The 18,340-nt window shown below is 50.2% G+C and overlaps 8 protein-coding genes across 8 annotated transcripts; 2 read left to right on the forward strand and 6 right to left on the reverse strand.

Moving 5' to 3' along the window:
* Positions 1–491: 491 nt before the first annotated feature.
* Positions 492–1,127, forward strand: PtrM4_028650 (60S ribosomal protein uL15; the record flags this gene model as incomplete). Its single annotated transcript, XM_001932565.2, has 3 exons — positions 492–530; positions 666–846; positions 901–1,127. 3 exons carry the CDS (start codon positions 492–494, stop codon positions 1,125–1,127), a joined length of 447 nt encoding a protein of 148 aa, XP_001932600.1.
* A 167-nt stretch (positions 1,128–1,294) lies between these two features.
* Positions 1,295–5,998, reverse strand: PtrM4_028660 (uncharacterized protein; the record flags this gene model as incomplete). The annotated part of the gene is made up of 4 exons (XM_066103821.1): positions 1,295–1,481; positions 4,064–5,463; positions 5,516–5,757; positions 5,809–5,998. The coding sequence occupies 4 exons, from the start codon at positions 5,996–5,998 to the stop codon at positions 1,295–1,297; spliced, it is 2,019 nt and encodes a 672-aa protein (XP_065966023.1).
* A 288-nt stretch (positions 5,999–6,286) lies between these two features.
* Positions 6,287–8,159, reverse strand: PtrM4_028670 (Asp-tRNAAsn-Glu-tRNAGln amidotransferase B subunit; the record flags this gene model as incomplete). Its single annotated transcript, XM_066103822.1, has 3 exons — positions 6,287–6,931; positions 6,957–7,921; positions 8,093–8,159. The coding sequence occupies 3 exons, from the start codon at positions 8,157–8,159 to the stop codon at positions 6,287–6,289; spliced, it is 1,677 nt and encodes a 558-aa protein (XP_065966024.1).
* Positions 8,160–8,657: 498 nt separating this feature from the next.
* On the forward strand, positions 8,658–10,352 carry PtrM4_028680 (uncharacterized protein; the record flags this gene model as incomplete). Its single annotated transcript, XM_001932569.2, has 1 exon — positions 8,658–10,352. One exon carries the CDS (start codon positions 8,658–8,660, stop codon positions 10,350–10,352), a length of 1,695 nt encoding a protein of 564 aa, XP_001932604.2.
* A 303-nt stretch (positions 10,353–10,655) lies between these two features.
* PtrM4_028690 (DDE-3 multi-domain protein) lies at positions 10,656–11,630 on the reverse strand (the record flags this gene model as incomplete). Its single annotated transcript, XM_066103823.1, has 1 exon — positions 10,656–11,630. The coding sequence occupies one exon, from the start codon at positions 11,628–11,630 to the stop codon at positions 10,656–10,658; it is 975 nt and encodes a 324-aa protein (XP_065966025.1).
* Positions 11,631–12,265: 635 nt separating this feature from the next.
* PtrM4_028700 (uncharacterized protein) lies at positions 12,266–12,790 on the reverse strand (the record flags this gene model as incomplete). The annotated part of the gene is made up of 1 exon (XM_001932570.2): positions 12,266–12,790. The coding sequence occupies one exon, from the start codon at positions 12,788–12,790 to the stop codon at positions 12,266–12,268; it is 525 nt and encodes a 174-aa protein (XP_001932605.1).
* Positions 12,791–13,880: 1,090 nt separating this feature from the next.
* On the reverse strand, positions 13,881–14,957 carry PtrM4_028710 (uncharacterized protein; the record flags this gene model as incomplete). The annotated part of the gene is made up of 1 exon (XM_001932571.2): positions 13,881–14,957. The coding sequence occupies one exon, from the start codon at positions 14,955–14,957 to the stop codon at positions 13,881–13,883; it is 1,077 nt and encodes a 358-aa protein (XP_001932606.1).
* Positions 14,958–16,717: 1,760 nt separating this feature from the next.
* On the reverse strand, positions 16,718–17,587 carry PtrM4_028720 (RNA-binding protein (RRM domain); the record flags this gene model as incomplete). Its single annotated transcript, XM_066103824.1, has 2 exons — positions 16,718–16,808; positions 16,905–17,587. The coding sequence occupies 2 exons, from the start codon at positions 17,585–17,587 to the stop codon at positions 16,718–16,720; spliced, it is 774 nt and encodes a 257-aa protein (XP_065966026.1).
* Positions 17,588–18,340: the final 753 nt, after the last annotated feature.

Here is an 18,340-nt window from a genome sequence, read left to right on the forward strand (position 1 = left end):
ATAGATCAAAAGTGAGTCGAAGAATGATCCATCTGCCGAGAAGCATGTTGCTTTATTACTAGCTGCCTATACAGTAGCAGCCCTCGGATCCAGACTTGGGTGTAGCCCTAATCTGTGCTACATGTGGAAGATGTCGGCCTGGATATCACTCCAAATTGATTGATTCTTCATGCGAACAGATTCTGTGCTAGCGCTGAGCTTTATTGGAATATTGTGATTAGAAAGTATCGTGATCGGGGTCAATACTGGCGTAGTGTGTAGGGTAAATCAGCAACACTGATTAGATGATATTATTCCCCCACTTGGAGAGCGTTCTGAGGTTGCAGATGGGTGAAGTGACGACACGTGACACACATCGGAGAAACCAGGATGCCGACTTTTTAGCGTGGTTTCGCTTATTCAGCAGCCCACTCGACCAAAATTGCCCGTTCCGCGAACTCTGGATCTTGTTCGATAACTAACTTTGCAGCAAACGAAGTCAGTCAGTCACAATGCCTACCCGATTGACAAAGACACGCAAACACCGCGGCGTAAGTTCTTTGTTACTCAATTGCTGCCAAAATGATTGCAGCTTCTGGTGCGTTGCGCTGCGCCGCGACATGCTGGGAGCTGCACGATTTCTGGACGCAACTTATACTTGGGAGATGGGCTAACAAGATGAATAGCATGTAAGCGCCGGTCACGGACGTGTTGGCAAGCACAGGAAGCATCCCGGTGGTCGCGGTATGGCTGGTGGACAACACCACCACCGAACCAACATTGACAAATACCACCCTGGTTACTTCGGAAAGGTCGGTATGCGTTACTTCCACAAGATGCAAAACGGATTCTGGAAGCCAGTAATCAGTAAGTCAGCCCACGCAATCTACTTCCAATCTTGCAAGGCCTAACCCAACATAGACCTCGACAAGCTCTGGTCGCTCATCCCCGCTGAGAAGCGCGATGAGTACCTCGCCAACAAGGGCGGTAACGCTCCCGTTCTCAACCTCCTCGACTACGGCTACTCCAAGGTTCTCGGAAAGGGTCGTCTGCCTGCTGTCCCCATCGTCGTCCGCGCTCGCTACGTTTCGGCCGAGGCAGAGAAGAAGATCAAGGAAGCCGGTGGTGTCGTTCAGCTCGTCGCATAAGCGGCAACAGGGAATGCATGATGAGGCGTCTTGGAATCATAAAAGGATGACAACGGCAATGACTGGGATAGGTCTTTGGGTCCGCAGTGCTCTCTACGGGCCTGCGCAGACCCGTGTTCAGCGTGGTGGCTGAGGGATGTTTCATAGCCAATATGACCATTCCTGAATCAACCTAGGAGATCTCTGGTGGTGTCCTCAGGTGCCTGCGCATGCTGTGCACAGAGCGTGGCCATGCGAGCAGGTTGTGTGGCGTGTGGCGTCGTGATGTCGTGATACATGTCGTGGAACTGATACTGATGATCGGTGCTTAGACTTACGAGGAGTCCCTGTCGGGCAAACTGCCATACGGTAAGCCTTCGTATGTGTCAGTCAGGGCGCGAGTGGCCGATTCACGGCTATCAGTCTTATTATGCAGATTCGTGAACTTGCATTGTGATCGAGGGGCTTCCGATGAAAGTCCCGGAAGCCTGTCAAGGCTATCATCTGTTCTCAGCTGGCTCTCATGGTCTGTACGCTTCTCAACGCTCATGTTGAAGCAACCGAGACAGTGCTTTGACTATGCCAGTACCCACAGGAAAGAGGAGACATCCGACAAGGTGGCTGCACTTGCGCAAATTAATCGAAGTCCGATTACATAACTATCAAAAATACATACTATGAGGAGTGCACACCACCAAGCCCCACGAACAATGCTGAGCCTGAACCTCTCAACGCTCCATTTCTTTCCACGTCGACGAAAAATACGAGACTTTGACCGCATCTGGAACTCGCTGACAGGTCTGAGTTTGACTGTGTTTTTCATTTGGTCATAGTGCTAGGGCTAAGTTACTCTCACCATAATTGACAGAGCCGAGTTCAAGAATACAAACAACTCTGAAAGTGATATAAGGAAGAGTAAGAGAGCAGGAAAGAACAAGTGAGGGCGGCTATCGTCAGGTTCTGTCGATGGAAAGCCAACATATTCAATACCTCCTTTCAGCGTAAGCTGACGGTCGGTCGCCCTGAACACGAAGCACGAGCGTTATCAGAACCAATTAAGGCGAACTGACTTTTATCATTGAACCGAAGCATCCGCGCTCTCAGGAAGAGTTGAACCAGTGCATCAGCGCTCCAGGAAGTAAAGGGATGAGCGGGTATTTAAACCGTTACAAAGTCCTGACCTCCCCTTCACTTCCCACCCTTTCAACAATCTCTAAGAACTATCGGAGCAATACCCCCAACATAAACACCGAAATTTACACCTAATACCTATTCTTCCTTGTGCCCTTCAGCTCTTTACTATGTTGTTCCAAACTCAACTCGTATACGCCTTCTTCGCCTTCACAGCAGCTGCGCAAGGCGAAAAGATCGCTTTCTATGAAAACGAGCCATGCCCCTCAAAAAACCCTCAAAAAAGGGAAATGAGTGCATGAATGCGCACCCAAATGAGCATGTGGATTGTAAACTCTTCGTGTTAGTAGCATTCATAATGATCTAGAGATAAACTTTGTTTGATTGACCTGCGTTTAGTGATGGCTCGGGGAAACACAGCACCCATGCATGCATGTTGTTGAACCGTGCATGCGACTGCCTCAACGCGCGCGGTTTGGGCCGTAGAATCGAAAGGTAAGCTGTGGTTTCTTATTCCTCGAACGCTTGCCACCTACGTTTTACTAACAGGTTATAGCAACATTTACAGTTATACGTGCTCTTGTGGCTCTTATAGAAATCACTGAGACATGGCTATCTTTCTCTGCGCAGCAAGAATCAGGGAATCTTTGGGGGCAAGGCCATGTTTGACTCATAGCTGTCGGAAGGCATGGACGGATTTGGTGAAAATAGTCTGTTGGTTTCGCAAACAGCACTAAAGAAAGCAACTTCACGCACTAGTCAGGAAGAGAGACCCATGGATAGGAATTTCCAACGCCAGCTACAACAGCAATCGCTATACCGCGTACAAGAGCGATGCAGAGATACAGTTCATCGTGTTGCGTTGTTTGGGATACTATTCTTCGTTATTGTAATATAATCATCCTGCAAAACGGAAAACATTGAAACTGTCGGATCACAGATATCAACGATATCTCAGCCACGCGATCGGCCGCACTAATCTCGGTCACGCGAGCAGGCGCACTGATCGCGGCGTCCGAGCAGCGCTCAGACCAGACCTCCTATATCTAGCTCTTCCATAGTTCCCCTTCGCAAGACAATCAATCAGAACTATCACCGAACAGAATGCATTCCTAGTTATCGTTATTTCCTTTCAGCACTAGTGCTACAGCCCTACCAACAGAAACCCTTATCCTTCTCATCCTTCTCCAACACAAACTAAAAGCTACCATCGTCCTACCATTCAGGTGTGGAAAATGTAACCTTCTTGCTCGAGAAGCAAGCTTTGACTGTGTGTTACTTCTTCTTAGAGATGTAAAAGAAATCACATACGGCGAGATCGAATTATCATCCGCTTTCTCTCCCTCTACCTCATCTCCTAGCTCTATCTCGCACAGGAAACTCTTCATTATCGTCCACCTTTCTTTCTACATGGTCAGTGCCAGAAGGTTGTGAGACAGTTCGCCTCCGTCGAGGTAAAGCAGTGTTGTTCTCACTGTTATTATAGTTATAGTTGGGATACCGTGGAATCTGCAAATCCGGCACGTTTTCTAGCGGACTGGCGAGGCGCGGTAAATTGGTTTCGGTGCGCAGTGGGCTGGGGGCGAATCTGAGATTACGAGATAGAGCCTGATTGACTCGAGGGGGTAGGGGTGCTGGGGCGGGAGTATGGGAAGGGGAGTATGGGTATGCCTGTGGTAGTTGTTAGCCGTGTGTCTGTTTGGCGAACAACTTTTAGGGTCACAGGGTCGGTAGGGAAGAGGACTTGACATACGATATCAACACCACCCCTTTCCCCACTCTCATTCCCACCCTCGATCCAGACTTCATGCCCCCATCCCTCATACCTCTCGCGCCGCGGCCCTGTAGCAGTTACGTCCGCCATCCTGCCTTGCATGCCCGGCGCGAACATCGCCTCCCGAATCGCCCTTGCGGCGTTGGACCGCAGGCCTAGGGCCGCTATTCGGGCGTTGCGGATGTTGGTATTGTCTGTGTTGCTTCGATTGGGTAAACTGGTGGTTCTAACTCCGGGTTGGATGTTGGCCTGAGTGCTGGAGTGAATATTGTCCGTTGAGCGTATGCTGGCGGGGGCGCGTTGAATCATGCTTGAGAGACGGATCGGTGGGAATTCCAGGTGTGCGGTAGATACCTTGTTATGGCGGCTGTGAGATGGGGGAGGGGGTGTGATTTCTTCGCTTGGACTGGATCGATGACATAGTTCCCCCAGCCTGTCCGTTTGCGAGCCTCGTTGGATTTTTCGCCGAAGGTACGCTATACCATACTTTTGCGGCGCGGGTGTTGCGGCGAAAGGGTTGGATCTGGGTGTGCCTGTGTATACGGGTGTAGCGGCTCCAGCTCTGCATGTTAGTTTCTTTATGAGAAGCCCAGCAGCACTTCTCCTCTTTTCCTCTGTCCCTATTTGCGTATCAGCGGGAGATGGAGACTTCTCGTGCGTTCGGAGTATTTCAGGTGGCGGAGTCGAACTCCGATGTTCTCTTGCCAATCGTCTGGCTTCTGGGCTCAGGCTATTCCAGTAAGACGCTTCCAGGTCCCGATGTGGATTTGGCGCTGCGTAAGATGGTGGGTTGGAAGCATAGCGCAGTTGTTGGTTCTGGTACTGATCTGGTGTAGATGAGCTTTGAGCACCCGGCCTCTCATTACCTGGAAGAAGCCGCTGTCTCGGTGGACGCAGTGAAGCATCGTCTAACGGACTTCTGATTTCTTGCGAGCTATTAAAATAACTCGAAAGATCTTCCCAGTATGCCCTTCTTTGCTGCGGTGTCATGTTAAAGTAAGGGTGGTTAGATCCAAACGCTACATTTCGATCGAACCACTCGACAGAGGGCTCGGAGCCAGATTCGCGGATGAATCGGTTTGGGGGCGTAATTCGATGTTGAGATACTTCAAAAGGAGCAATAGGAGAGATGGCACGACCAACCGGGAAGATGGAGAAGTTTGAGGGGCGAGAGGAGACTGTCAAGGGTGTCAGGTGACGTCTAGACAATGGCCGCGCCAGTGATGCAGCACTGTAGTTTCCAGTGTTTTCGGACCACGGGGGTGCATCCTCGGGGTAAGGATTGGATTCAAAGCTTGCAGAACTATTCGCAGGTGCTTCGATGGTGCTGCGAAGGAGTGATGGCGTGGACCGTGTGGGAGGAGGGGCAGGGTTCTTCTCTTCACTTGCACTCGACTCAGATTCGAGCTCGTGCAGAGCCTTTTGTATCTCTTTCCCTCTCTTTCTGCCAACCTAAATATATCGTTAGCGTGATACTTACCCTTTTTTCAAAGTCAAGACATACTGCAGCATATTTTAGACTCTCAATACATGTCTCCGTCTCCTCTTCTAGTTTCGCTTTCACGACCTGATGAGAATCTATATCTGGACCATATACATTTGTTTCTCGCTTATCCCTCTGCTTGGAGTCTTGTACTACCATCTCCTTTCTCTTGTTTTTCCCATCCACAGGTGGCTCTGCATCGTCCGGCTCCAACCTGTGTGGCCTTTCAACTTGGGCATCTGGAGTTTTTGGTCTATTCAAATCTTTAAAAGCCTCAGTATATTGATATAGGCAGCACGGAATTGACAAGTTACCGTTTGAATCTCTTAGATGCGCCGCGAGCGAAGCAACTGGTGGCTGTTTGGTAGGTCCGTCATGTGAGTCGCGATCTGTGTGACGCACAGTCCCGGCTAATTTATTTTTGAGCAACCTGCTATTGTGACGGATTGCTACCATTCGTTTGCGCAGACCTGCAATATACGCGGGAGACTCCTGAGGCGACATTGTAGGGAAGGTATATAGGTAGGTTGTTGAAATCTTGTGGTAGATAGTTGAGCGATTTTATTGCAGTTGAGATCCGTTGTGTTGCGGGTGAAGATTTTCGGAAACTGACGTTCAGACCCTGGATTGTGATATGATTGTTGGGATTGAGTTGGCTGTTCCTCAATCATCACTGGTTCCAGTGAGCCAGTCCACAATCCACTCGACCCTTACCACCATTACGTATGTGAACACGACGTAATGTACGCACCTTCGATGAGGACATTATTCATTAGGAGATCCCGAAACTACTTAGTAAACTTTTCCATCAAGGCCCAGCAACGCTTCCAGCACCTCCTTGGCTTTGTTGGGCTCCATACTTCCCTTGGGCGCCTCCGCCATCATCTGTCCTACGAACCAGGATATCTTCTTAGTCTGACCTTTTCTGATGATATCCATCACCATTTCGGGGTTCCTCTCCAGTAGCGTCTGCGCCATCTCCCTGTACTCTTCCTCGCTCAGGGGGTGCAGTGCCAGATTTTCCTCTTTGACAATTTCAGCAACGCTGCGTTCATCACCTTCGAACTTCATTGCGAGCAAGCGTTTGCCGGTGGGTGATGTAATAACTTTGCGGTAAACGTGCGAAATGACGTCGGCAAGATAGTTGGGTGGAACACGGTTAGCGTCCCATGGTAGTTGTTTGAACATTGAGCCCAGTTCCATTAGTACCCAGTCCCCCACCATTTTCCCCAGCCTTGACTTGGTTTTACTCGCTTCGTCTCCCCATTCTTCTGAAAGCTTCGTGATCGTGGCCAGGAAATACTCCATACGCTCGCCGTCGTCTATTGTGAGAAGTGTCATGGCGTCTTTGGCAGTGAGCGAATATGTTGAGGTCAGGCGGTGCTCAAGCTCGTCGGGAAGCATTGGCAGTGTTTCTCGGAGGTGTTCAATGAGACTCTGATCATGGTTAGCATGAACCCACCAAGATAGTGAGAGTACTTGCGTCTGATACGATGATGGGAGCAATGTCTGGGTCTGGCATGTAACGGTAGTCAATCTCTCCCTCTTTGCTCCTCAAGCGCTTCGTTGTCGTGCTTCCAAGAGTCCACCCACGGGTCTCACCTTCGATGATGCCTCCACTCTCGAGGATGTCGATCTGGCGGTCGCGCTCTGCGATGATCGCGTCTTCAACAGCTTTGAAACTTGATAGGTTTTTGATCTCGGTTCGCTGGCCTAGGCCAGTAACACCGTGATATGAATGATTTGCTCCCTGTGAGCTCTCCTCATGGCAACGAACAGATACGTTGACGTCAGCCCGCAAGCCTCCCAATTCCATACCAGTTGTACAGGCATTGACAGCCTTGAGTATCATTTGTATCTTGCGCGCAGTGGCAGCAGCAACGATAGGGTCATGAATCTCGGGCATCGTGATGATCTCAATCAGAGGGTGCGAGACACGGTTGAAGTCGAGTAGGTGCGTCGAAGGTGGTTGCTGTATGGTTTTGGCGGTGTCCTGCTCCATCTGTATTTGCTTGATGCCAATATACTTAGGGGTGTGTTGTGGGGTTTTGTCGGGAGGGAAGTCATAGGGATAGAGAACGAGCCTTCCATTCTTCGCAAAAGGCTCGTAGTATTGTGTGATCTGGTAGCCATTGGGCTGATCTTGGTAAAAGTAGTGTTTTCGATCGAAGCTGCTCCGGGGAGGTATCTCGCACTGGAAGGCTAAGGCGGCTCGCAAGGCGGGTACGAGAGTGTCCAGCTGGAAGATGGGCTGGGAACCGGGAAAGGCGACATCAAAGAGAGCGGCGTGAGTATTTGGTGCGTCACCCACCGACGTAGTCGCCTTGGAGAACAGCTTCCGTGCAGTGTTGAGTTCGGCATGTACTTCAATTCCTACAGTCAATTCCCATTTTTCCGTTCGTGCATGTTTGTTCAAAGTGATCGGGTCTAACGTTTTGTCAGATTGACCCTTATTCTTCTTTTTCACCTTCTTCTGCTCCTTTGCAGCATCTTTCAACGTCTTGCGGAAAGATGTTGACGTCTCAGTCTGGAGGTATCGTGTCGTGTGCGATGTAAGGTGCGCAGCACCCAATTCCGAGCGTCTTGCTTGCTTGGTACATGAGTGATAGATGTATGGTCGTTTCGAAGCTGCAGCAAAGCTGGCGCGGGTGGTGCGAGCCAGCATGGTGTGAAGTTGACCAAGTGCAGTCTTGGTGCGATGCACACTTGCGGGCGGCCCGTGCTCACTTCCGAAGGCCCCTCTTGAACGTCAGGACATGGAGTCTTCTCAACGCCAGAACCTCCCGCGTCCTTTTTCCACCTTGTGATATCTCTACACCGATCGAACGGCTGTCGAACCCCTCTCGCAATTGGGCATACACCCCTGGCCAACTCGTGAAGTCCGACTGTGCTGAACCTTTTGTGTCGTCAGAGAACCGAACACTGCGAATGCTCTCCATTCCAGTATACAGTATTGTGGTTTTCGAAATACCTTGAGCCGCCTGGATCTGGTTAGCTTGGTGCCCAAGAACATCAACTCCCATAGTAATTTGTTAGTAAATTAATGCAGCAGCCGTTTCCCACCTCCAGAAGCCCATGAAGCTAGTCCTGTACTCTAAATCGTTCGTGTATAGCGTTTTGTTTGTGTGGAGCTTGTTGCGAGCTCAATCTAGCTGCTGTTGGGATGCCGCCCAAGCGCCAGCGTAAGCCGAAGCAGCCATTCGATCAAGGCGTTAACCCGTCCTCCCAGAAGCGTAGAGCGCCAGCAACTAGACAAAATCCTACCCATTTAACGCCTAAACGTGTCCGCCGTGAGGCGCTGCCGTCGCCTCCAGCGACTGCCCCGCCGCGCCGTCAAAGCCCGTTGTCCGAGCCTGAGCTGCAAGCCACCCAAACAGCTGCCTCCGCGCAAGCTGAAGATATCGTTGGCGAGGATGAGGATACTTTCGAGGATGGAGATGGCGATCCGCTGCCTGAGGATGAGGATGAGATCGCTGCTAAGGGCGCTGCCGGTAGTGTTGAGGATGAGGGAGAGCCAGCGTACCGACGTCAAGAAGGCACTCCATGGCTGCCTCGCTCATCGCAAGCGCTAGAGGATGAGGTTAATCCTGTACTGCGCGTTAGGTGGAGGGCTTGCCTTGGTGGTGATATGGAGAAACACTTTATTCCTGAAGCTGCCGATAGCGAGCACGGCGTACGGCTGTACTCGCTGCATTTCGACGACCTATGGCAGTGGGTAGATGACGTTGTTGCAGAATTACGGCCAAAAAGAGCGAAGATCTCATCTGTTTGCACTGTTGTTTACCCAGCTAAGCAGGCCAAACGCGAGCGCGCGATAAAGCGATTGCGGCGAGGTGTTGATGCAACGTGGAATAGCTTTCAGCGCCTTGTTGTAGAGGTTGATAACTATGTCAGCGAGCCAGTAAACGTCGATTTCGAGCTCATCTTGGCTGAAATTCCAGGGGAGCAGCAGCCGTTGCCAACGGTTGTCGACGGTCCTCGTCGACGCACCGCAACGGTGATTCAAGAGGAGGGGCTTGCTGGTGTAATAGCAGCTGAACAAGCAGGTAGCGGGCATGCTATTGCTATCCGGGATAGATGGCGCTGTACAGATACCCATTGCGAGAACTATCCTTATTGCTGCTGGATGGCGCCAACAGCGAGGCAGCCAGCGCGCTTCGAAGATCACCTCTTTGTCAACGGCAACATTATCTCCATGTGGGCAAGAGCAATTACAGCGAGAAGGGCAACGTACGATGAGCCATCTGATGATGTACGGCTTGCAATTTTGAGAGCAAAGGACCTGCGGGTGCATGAGAAAACGCGCAAGTTGCGGGCGGCTGGAGATGGCGACGATGATATCAAAAGCTTAACAAAACTGCTCATCGTTGGACAGCTTGAGCGGATGAACAGGCAACCTCAACAGGAGTCTAACTTGCAGGCAGCTGCACCAACGATAACAAGAGCTGAGGTATCTAGTGCATCTCAGTGGGCGCCTATCCGATATGATCATGAGCAGGAGATTAACGAGCATACTAGTAATTTCTTTAACTACCTTAAGTTAAAATTTCCTACAGTTGGAGAGGACATTAACGAGCTTTATAAGACTCTTGTTATTGACGGAGCTATGGATATCAACCTCTTGATGCAGCCATCTGGTGATATCTTGAAGTTGTGGACGCAGCATTTCAAGCAGCCTTCTGGCTGGTTTTTCACGCTACAAAACACTGCAAAAGAATGGCAAGCTGGGTACCAGGGTCTCACAGATCGTAACTGGAGACGAGTCGAACGTTGTAAGAAAAGAGAAGAGATTGCGCGCAAGAAATTGGTGGTTGAACCGTCTAGCAGTGTTGTGGAGGATGATGGCGAGAATGCTTGAAGCTTAGTGGCCTGAGCGTTTTTGGTGACAGCGGCCCGTGCCCGCTATAGTGTTGAGGTTTTTCAGGCGTTTCAAATGCGCTGCAACAATAGTCTATTTGGATAGCCCTATGTACAACACTACAACGTTATGCGATTATAACAGGTTAACTTCCTAAGATAGTTCTATATGTATAGAAATAGCTCTTATTTTTTAGAATTATTAAATCGCTTTTGTGGGTTGCGCATTAAGGTGTAATCGTTCGCATTTGTATGGTATCATCTACCTATAGAAACGTACTGTGGCATCCATTTAAAAGCACAATTAATAGGGATAGCCACACCTATGGAACCAGCTTCTGCAGTTAATATTACAGCACACCAGCTGCGCTGCATACTCAAGAAAGACCCCAAAGTCAATGAAGTTCTCCGCTTGCGCTGAATTCCTTTTCATCCACCCCTTGAGCTGCTTAAAGCTCTTCTCGATGGGGTTGAAATCTGGTGAGTATGGCGGCAGATACTCAAGGAGTACTCCAGCACTTTGGCAAAGCACCCGTACACGCTCTGATCGATGGATGGAGGCGTTATCAAGCACGATTACTGAGGCTGGCCCTGGGTGAGGATTGCAGAACGGCAGCACTTGAAACTCTAAGAAGTCTTCTAGGATCTCAGATGTAATCGCGCCTTGAAAGATCTTATAGCTTATGTAGCCATCTATCGTCATGGCTGGCAGCAGCGACCACCGTTCTGATCGCCTGAAGCTGTGTGATAGCTCCACCGGCTCCCCGATTGGAGACCAGCCATACTTGCGGTCGCCCGTACGCTCATTGCAGGCGCTCTCGTCCAACGCAACGATCTGCTCCGCCTTATAGTGTTGCGCCATCCTGGCAAGATAGAGGCGGCGGAGTGGCTCACTCTGCTCCTTTGCCCGCTTTGTTGCAAGCTTGCGAGACCATCTCATCTTCTCTAGCTCTCGGTAAACGCTCGCAAGGCTTATCCTAACGTCGTACTCGTCGTACAAGAAGTCCCTCATCTCATCCATGTATGCGCCCGGTGAGCCATTGAGGTATGCCTGAAGGCCTTCGCGCTGAGCTTGCCGGAGTATAGATGGCCGCCCAAGTCGAACGCAGCGCGGCGGATAAGGCACGCCCCAAAACTCTAAGCTCAACCTCAGCTTTGCTACTGTGTTACGGCTCGCACCTGTAGCTCTAGAGATGGCTCGATCACTTTCGCAGGCAGCAATTCGGTCGAGGATAGCCTGGAGAACAGCGGGCTGCAAGCGGTGGCCGGTGCCTGGCATCGCGATGAGATGGGCTCGAGAAAATTGCAACACCAAAAACGCGAGTCAGTAGAGGCGATCGCAGCAAACAATGAACTTCAAATACGTTGTGGGTGTTAGAAAGCGTGGCTGCATCGATTTACTAACAAATTACTATAGGAGTTGATGTTCTTGGCCACCAAGCCAACCAGATCCAGGTGGCTCAAGGTATTTCGAGAAACACCCATAGTTCCACGGAATTCCAAACTCGGTGCTGCTGAGATGTCTCCGAGATTCGATTGAAACTCGCGCAAGCGTCCTCCAACCTACTTCGCCGCATGCAACTTGAGCAAGAGCAACTTTGTCTGTAGCCTGAGCCTCTCTTTCTTCTTTGTTGCTGACCTGAGCTTTTGCATGGTGGCGGCAGTCGTTTCCGCTCGTTTTCCCTTCTTCTTTTGCTTTATCAAGCGACGCTTCTCGGCTCTTTCCTCTGCCCGCTTGCGCATCGCTTCACGTTGCTCGGGTGTATGGTCCGCGCTCCCACCAGCAATAATAGCAGCCCCGAAATCACCACCATGACTGACATTATGACTGGCACCACAATCGGCACCCCCGGAATCACCACAATCGGCACCTCCAAAATCAGCACCACAATTTGCCATCAAAGAGCGTCAAGTCTAGTCAATGTGGAGCTTGAGCTTCAGCAACGTCGTGTATGACCGAAGTTTGGCCTTGTTGTCTGTTGCTTCGTTGATCTTGGATTTGGCGTCGATCTTGGCCGCGTCTCGCACCTGCCTGTGCTGTGGCTGTTCTCCCACAAGTTTCGTTCCCTTCTTGTTGAGAACTTCCTCCAGCGGGTTCGCAAGCTTGCGAGTTGGTGTGGTGCGTACCGTAACTCGGGTATCAGATGGCACTGCGTCAGGGGTGGCTGCCGCCGGAGTGGTCTTTCCGCAAGATGCACTGCAGTTCGTAGATGGTTCCGATGCCTGAACTTTGGGTGTGCTTGTTTGAGACGTGCTTTGCCTGTGTCTTGACCGTCGGGCGACCCGTGCCTTATCTCTGGCTTTGTCTTGACGCTTCTTTCTTAGGCGTTCAATTCTCTTTTGTTGACGGTTTCGAGAGATGGACTCGGGTACTGGTTTTTGCAGTGGGCCTGGATACTTTGGAAATAAATTGCCAATAAAGGCACCAGAAGTGTCCATACACAACGAATTATAGAAAGGACTGGCGTCAAGTATCGTAGGCCTTTCCGGAGAACAACTTCTTGAGCTTGGCTTGGAAAGTGTCTCGTTTGCGTAATGGTTTCAGAGCTTCACTTTGTTCACAATTCTTCCTCGGCTCTCTCTCTACTCTTGTCTTGTCGAACTTCTGGGTACGTTTATCGGCAACGTGTAGCCTCTCTATTGATGTGAGAGGTTTATTTGAGTATGGGTTCGTTCTGAAGTTGTGTCGTCTAACAAAGACGGTCTTGCGTTTTCGGAAAGTGCGTAGCCGACGATAACGCGGCTTTGGGGCCCTCGGAACGTCCTGGATGGGAGGATTCAGGTTTGTGGGGTCGATCAAATGAAGGATAACTAGCGCGTACGATGTTAGAGAAAACCTCTGGTCAGATGAGGCTTGACTTACTGTTGTTTCAGGATATATGGGATGTGGAAGTGTCGGCCATGAGTTGTGACCTCTGAAGTGGAAGAATGAGGTAGTGTGTGAAGTGATGAGATGACGAATTGAGGGTGTCTGTCGTAGAGGTAATGGTGTGAAAGCAAAGAATGTCTGATAGAGGCTGAGGGTAAATATAAGTTCGGGGTGGTTGAACTGAAAGTGATGCGTATTGTTTGTTTGCTTGTGGCCGAGGGGGCATGTGGGAGACGGAAGTGGGGATTTCGCTCTTGCTCTGCACACATGATGGCAGCTTCTTCAACATATTCTGAGACGTGCAGGCTTGATCTGTATCCCAAGGAAGGCGTCAATGTATGAGAACTGCGACCGCATTAATAAATGTATGCAAATGTCACTTGGATCGCAGGCATGATGTGGCAATTTCAGCAGCTAGGTGCGTGCTTAATGCAAGGACCTGATGTATTTGAGAATAGAATCACTTTTCACGGGTGTCAAGAGATTTAATATGAATGACAGATTGAGAAAGATTTTGCTTTGTACTACAAAATCCCTAAAATAAGCCCTTGGATCCTACGTCCCGGGACCCTTCTGACAAAGAGGACCTGCGCAAAGCACAGAGATGCTGTCACAAGAAGCATACAGTCTTCTGATGAAGAAAACCAAGCATTCCATCACTCAAGGATACACAAACTTGCGATCGCCCATGATTCCCCAGAGCTCTTCAACTACGGCCTTTTGCTCCTCTCGCTTCGCATGGCGAACTGCAAAGTACAATCTACCCTCAAGCGTCGGATCCCAATTCCCGGGGTTGGCGCTCGCAACGATACCACCAGCCTCTTCAAGAATGATCCACCCAGCACAGACATCCCAGATGTACACGCCGCCCTCCCAGAAGACATCAAGCATGCCATGTGCGACGTAACAAAAGTCCAACGCTGCGGAGCCGTTGGAGCGGATCGACTTGCACATTGCGCCGCCGTCAGACTGGTTGGTCAAGAGAGCGTTGTGCACCGAAGTACGCAAAGCCCAGTTAGGACCAGAGCGCTGGTTACCCCATTCCACAGCAATAAGGCAGGTGCTGAGAGATGGCATGGGTGGCGGGATGTGTTGAACTGGCAGCTTGACCTGCAGACCAGTCATAGTCTTGGTCAAATACGCACCCTCATCCTTGACCGCATGGTACATGTCTCCACGGAAAGGATTGTAGACGACGCCCACAACAGGCTTTTTATCAATAGTCAACGCCAAGGATATGGCACAGTTGGGAACGCCGCGCGAAAAGTTGAGTGTTCCATCGATTGGATCACAGACGAAAGTGGGAGTATCTTGAAGCTTTGTACCCTTCTTGAAGGTTTCCTCGCCTAAGAAGCCAAAGGAAGGATAGGCGGTTTGGAGACGGGACTCGACCATGTCCTCGATTTGCTTGTCAAATTCGGTGACCAAGTCGGAGGTGTTGTTCTTAAACTGCGCGAGTGTCAGGACTGAGTGCTCGGCCTCCAGCATGATCTTTCCCCCGTTCATGGCAATCTCCCGGAGAAGAAGATGGACCTTCTTGAGGTCGTCTCTAGCTAAATTGTGCTTGGCGAGCGTAAGGTCGAAATGGGGAGTGGCGGGAGGTGTCGTGTCAGGCGTGTCCTTGTCCTTCTCAGGGCTGCTCTCGACAGAAGTAGTAGAGAGTGTCTTGTGTGTTGGAGTGTCCGGTGCCGTAAATGAACAAAGCAATGGCTGAGCCATGTTCTTTGTGTGAGGCATCGTAAATGAGGTCTTTGTTGAGAAGCTCCTGAATTTTCTTGTGCTGATATAAGTGGTCAAGGTTCTCAGTCGTAGTTGAGAATTGGGTAGATTGCTAATGGGAACTCCATAAGAGAACTGGGATCCTGGATTTATATGTGGTCGAGCCTCGCAGGAACAGCGTGGAACTGTTATCCAGACATTGATGCTATATGGTGAATGCGTATGTTTGGGTCGAACGGCGGGCCCCAGTATAAAGCGCAGGTTCTGTGAGAAAGCAGTTGGAAGAATGGACCGTGCTGACATTGTTATCCAGACAAAGTGATCATAGAGCCATCATGTTTCACATAGAGTAACATGATATTTTTTGTCGTTATAATTCACAAGTTCGCTGCTTGGTGTGTGTTTAACTCTCTTCTCGGTATCTGTGTGTCGGTGGAAGGCGAAGCGGTATGGTATGAGGCGTCCTGGAGCATTGGTGTAGGTGGTCTCAGATATAGCGAGGTCATCCAGCCATGTTGATGCAAAACCTCAATACTTTTTTGGATGGTGGTTGGCGATGCCTGTCTCTGATCCAACACTTTCTACATGAACATTCCAATACTTTCCGAGTCTTTCCGCTGGTGAGACGTACCTTTGCGTACCGAGGTAAATTTTCACACGTGCTGACTGTCCTATCCTCAACAGGTCCGTGAATGGAACTTTCCGCATTACCTAGACAGCCAATGAAAATTTTATAAGAAAAGATTAGTGGAAGGTTAATCTGATTGGGTGTGAATGTTCCACAAACAAATGGTCTGTGCATTATACCGCGAAGGTCTCGATCCTGCACCTGCATTCAAACTATTTTCATACCACCTGGGTGACATAAAATACTGGACAGTGTGGGCAAGCACCCAATAGACGTTTCTGGCGACTACAGTGGCTTTTTTACACTAGTGTGTCCAGTATTTTATGACACCCGGGTGATACTGTTCCATTCAGAAGTAGTGGGTAGTTTGAAGGGTTCTAATTTAGTAAAGGTGAAATATAAGCAATCAAGGTGGGTTGGAAACATGTCAGCACATGTCAGCGCTTCTTGCCGAAAGCGTCTTGGCACGCGATTAGGCAGCGACTGAAAATGCATGGTCTGAGAATACCGAGCACACAAACTGAGAGCCAAACATAGGCAAAACGATTCAATAAATAGACAAGATAAGAAGGCGAGGATGTCATGGTACTAGTACCGGAGGTGAGACAGTCCAGCATTTCTCCGGACTAACTCAACGCCAATGTGAACACGATTTAAATATAATACTGTAAGATTTAAAAGACAGCAGGCAAAACGTTTACAGTTCACCGATGCGTTGTAGTGTAATTTTGGTACATCCCAAAGAAAAAAACCGTCTATCCTTTCGACCTGAGCATGCAAAGCACACCATGAGCCCTTCCTTCCCGAGGTTATTTTCAATACCCCACAACACATTTGCCTTAGCTACACAAATACCTGGCTTGAATATCCTTCAAGGCCCCGATCCTTCATTCTCTCAGCGTTAATTCAACGCCAGAGTCATGCACAAATAAAGATTGAAAATAGATGCTCAAGATGAAAATAGATGCTCAAGATGAAAATAAATGCTCAAGATGAAATAAATGCTCAAGATGAAAATAAATACTCAAGATGAATCGCTTGGAGGCGGAAATAGACTAACCATGAAGAATTTTGAGGCATCACATGGCAGCAAACATCTGTTCAGCCTGATGTATTGTCTGGCTGAGAATGCTCAAGCCCAACAGACGGATCAACCTAGAATCCTAGGACCGCTGTTCTTGCCCTTCTTCTGGACACCACGGGGAACGAACATGGCCGGGGAAGCCACAACAGCAGGAGTGCTAGTGGCGGTAGTCTTTTCTCTGTTATTTTTGTTGTTCTTGTTCTTTCCCTGCTTGTGCTTGTCGTCCCGCTTAGTAACAGCCTTGACTTCAGACGTGGCTCGCTTGATGAGGACTGGATGACTTCCAATGTACTTGCCATTCATTTCCTTGGCGGCGCGGAAGTAGTCGTCGGTGTCAGAAAAGCTCACGAAACCGTAGCTTCTGCTCTTTGTGGATTTTTTGTCTCGGACAACGCGGGCTTTGGACAGAGACGGGTACTTTGCGAAAGCCTTGAGGAGCGAATCATCGGTGACTTCACCAGCAAGGTTGCCAATGAAGAGTCGCGGGTGAAGAGGGTTCCACTCAAGCAGTGTTTCGTCTTCCCACTGTTTCCCACCGCCTTCACGAATGACGGTTTTGCGTTTGCCATCAGCCGACTGGCCGGCCTCTGTGTCGGGAGTTGCTGCAGCTTCAGGACGTACACTGGCGGTTGCGCCTGCTCCCTTCTTTGCGTTTGCGTCGCCGGCGTTGTATGCGCTATTCCACTCTGCAATTCGAGCCTCTTCTTCGGGATCATAGGTACTACCAAATCCGCGATTGTTGTTCATCGACGGAGCAGCGGGGTAGGAGGTGGCAGGTGCAGCGGCCGCATAGGCTGGGTATGAGTAGTTGTTGTAAGCGTTGCTGGGCGGGTAAGCAGAGGCCTGGTAAGGAGCGCTCACAGTGGCTTGCGAGTAGTTTGTTGGAGCAGCAGCGGCTTGCGGAGATGCTTGAGCCGCGGCGAAGCCAGCAAACATGTTTGAGTTGGCCTGGCTTCGTGCGCCGGCGTTGTTTGATCTAGAAGGCGGCGCTGAGTAAGTAGTTGGCGGCGGTCGCGCCGGAAGGGAGTGATGAGGCTGCATATCGATGTTGGAACGCTGCGTCAGTTCAGGCTAACCTTAGCGAGGTGATGACTTAACCAGCTACTGCTCGGGATGCGCGTGGCTGTCGCGGCGTGTGTAGACTGGTGGTGCGATGATGGGTCGCGTTTGTCCTTGGGTAGATTGTTTGTAGGGGCGCGGAGGGCGAAAGTGAGCGGTGAGGCGCAGTCTGCTTTGATCTTGGGGCGAGTATAGTGGTGTGATTACGGCAGTGGGGTGAATGAGCCGGTAGAGTCAGTTTGTTTGGGCGTGAATTAATGCCGCAGGGTTGCGCAGGCGATTTAGTGGCGCTGACGACAGCAGGGCTGACTGAGAAGATTTTGTTGGTAGAGCGTGTAGCTGATGGGGATCGGGGTTTGCACTGTTTGGACGGAGCTGGAGCTGCGTGGGATGGCGGGCCGGCGTAAATTGCGGAAGCCGTGGAGATGCGTCAAATACCAAATGGGGCCTTGACGTTGTGATTATTCCGCGTTTGTTGGGTCAGGTCTAGTCGCAGGATGAAATGGGGCTTGGCGTTGGGTCACGTGTATCGGCGTCTTTCACATGGACCCGCTTCACATGACCATGACGGCATGGAAACTAGGGTTGATATCGAACGAGTGACAGACGCAATACGGCCGAGCAAACGTC

This window comes from Pyrenophora tritici-repentis, chromosome 1 (genome assembly GCF_003171515.1).
Source record: "Pyrenophora tritici-repentis strain M4 chromosome 1, whole genome shotgun sequence".
Taxonomy (NCBI): Eukaryota; Fungi; Ascomycota; class Dothideomycetes; order Pleosporales; family Pleosporaceae; genus Pyrenophora; species Pyrenophora tritici-repentis.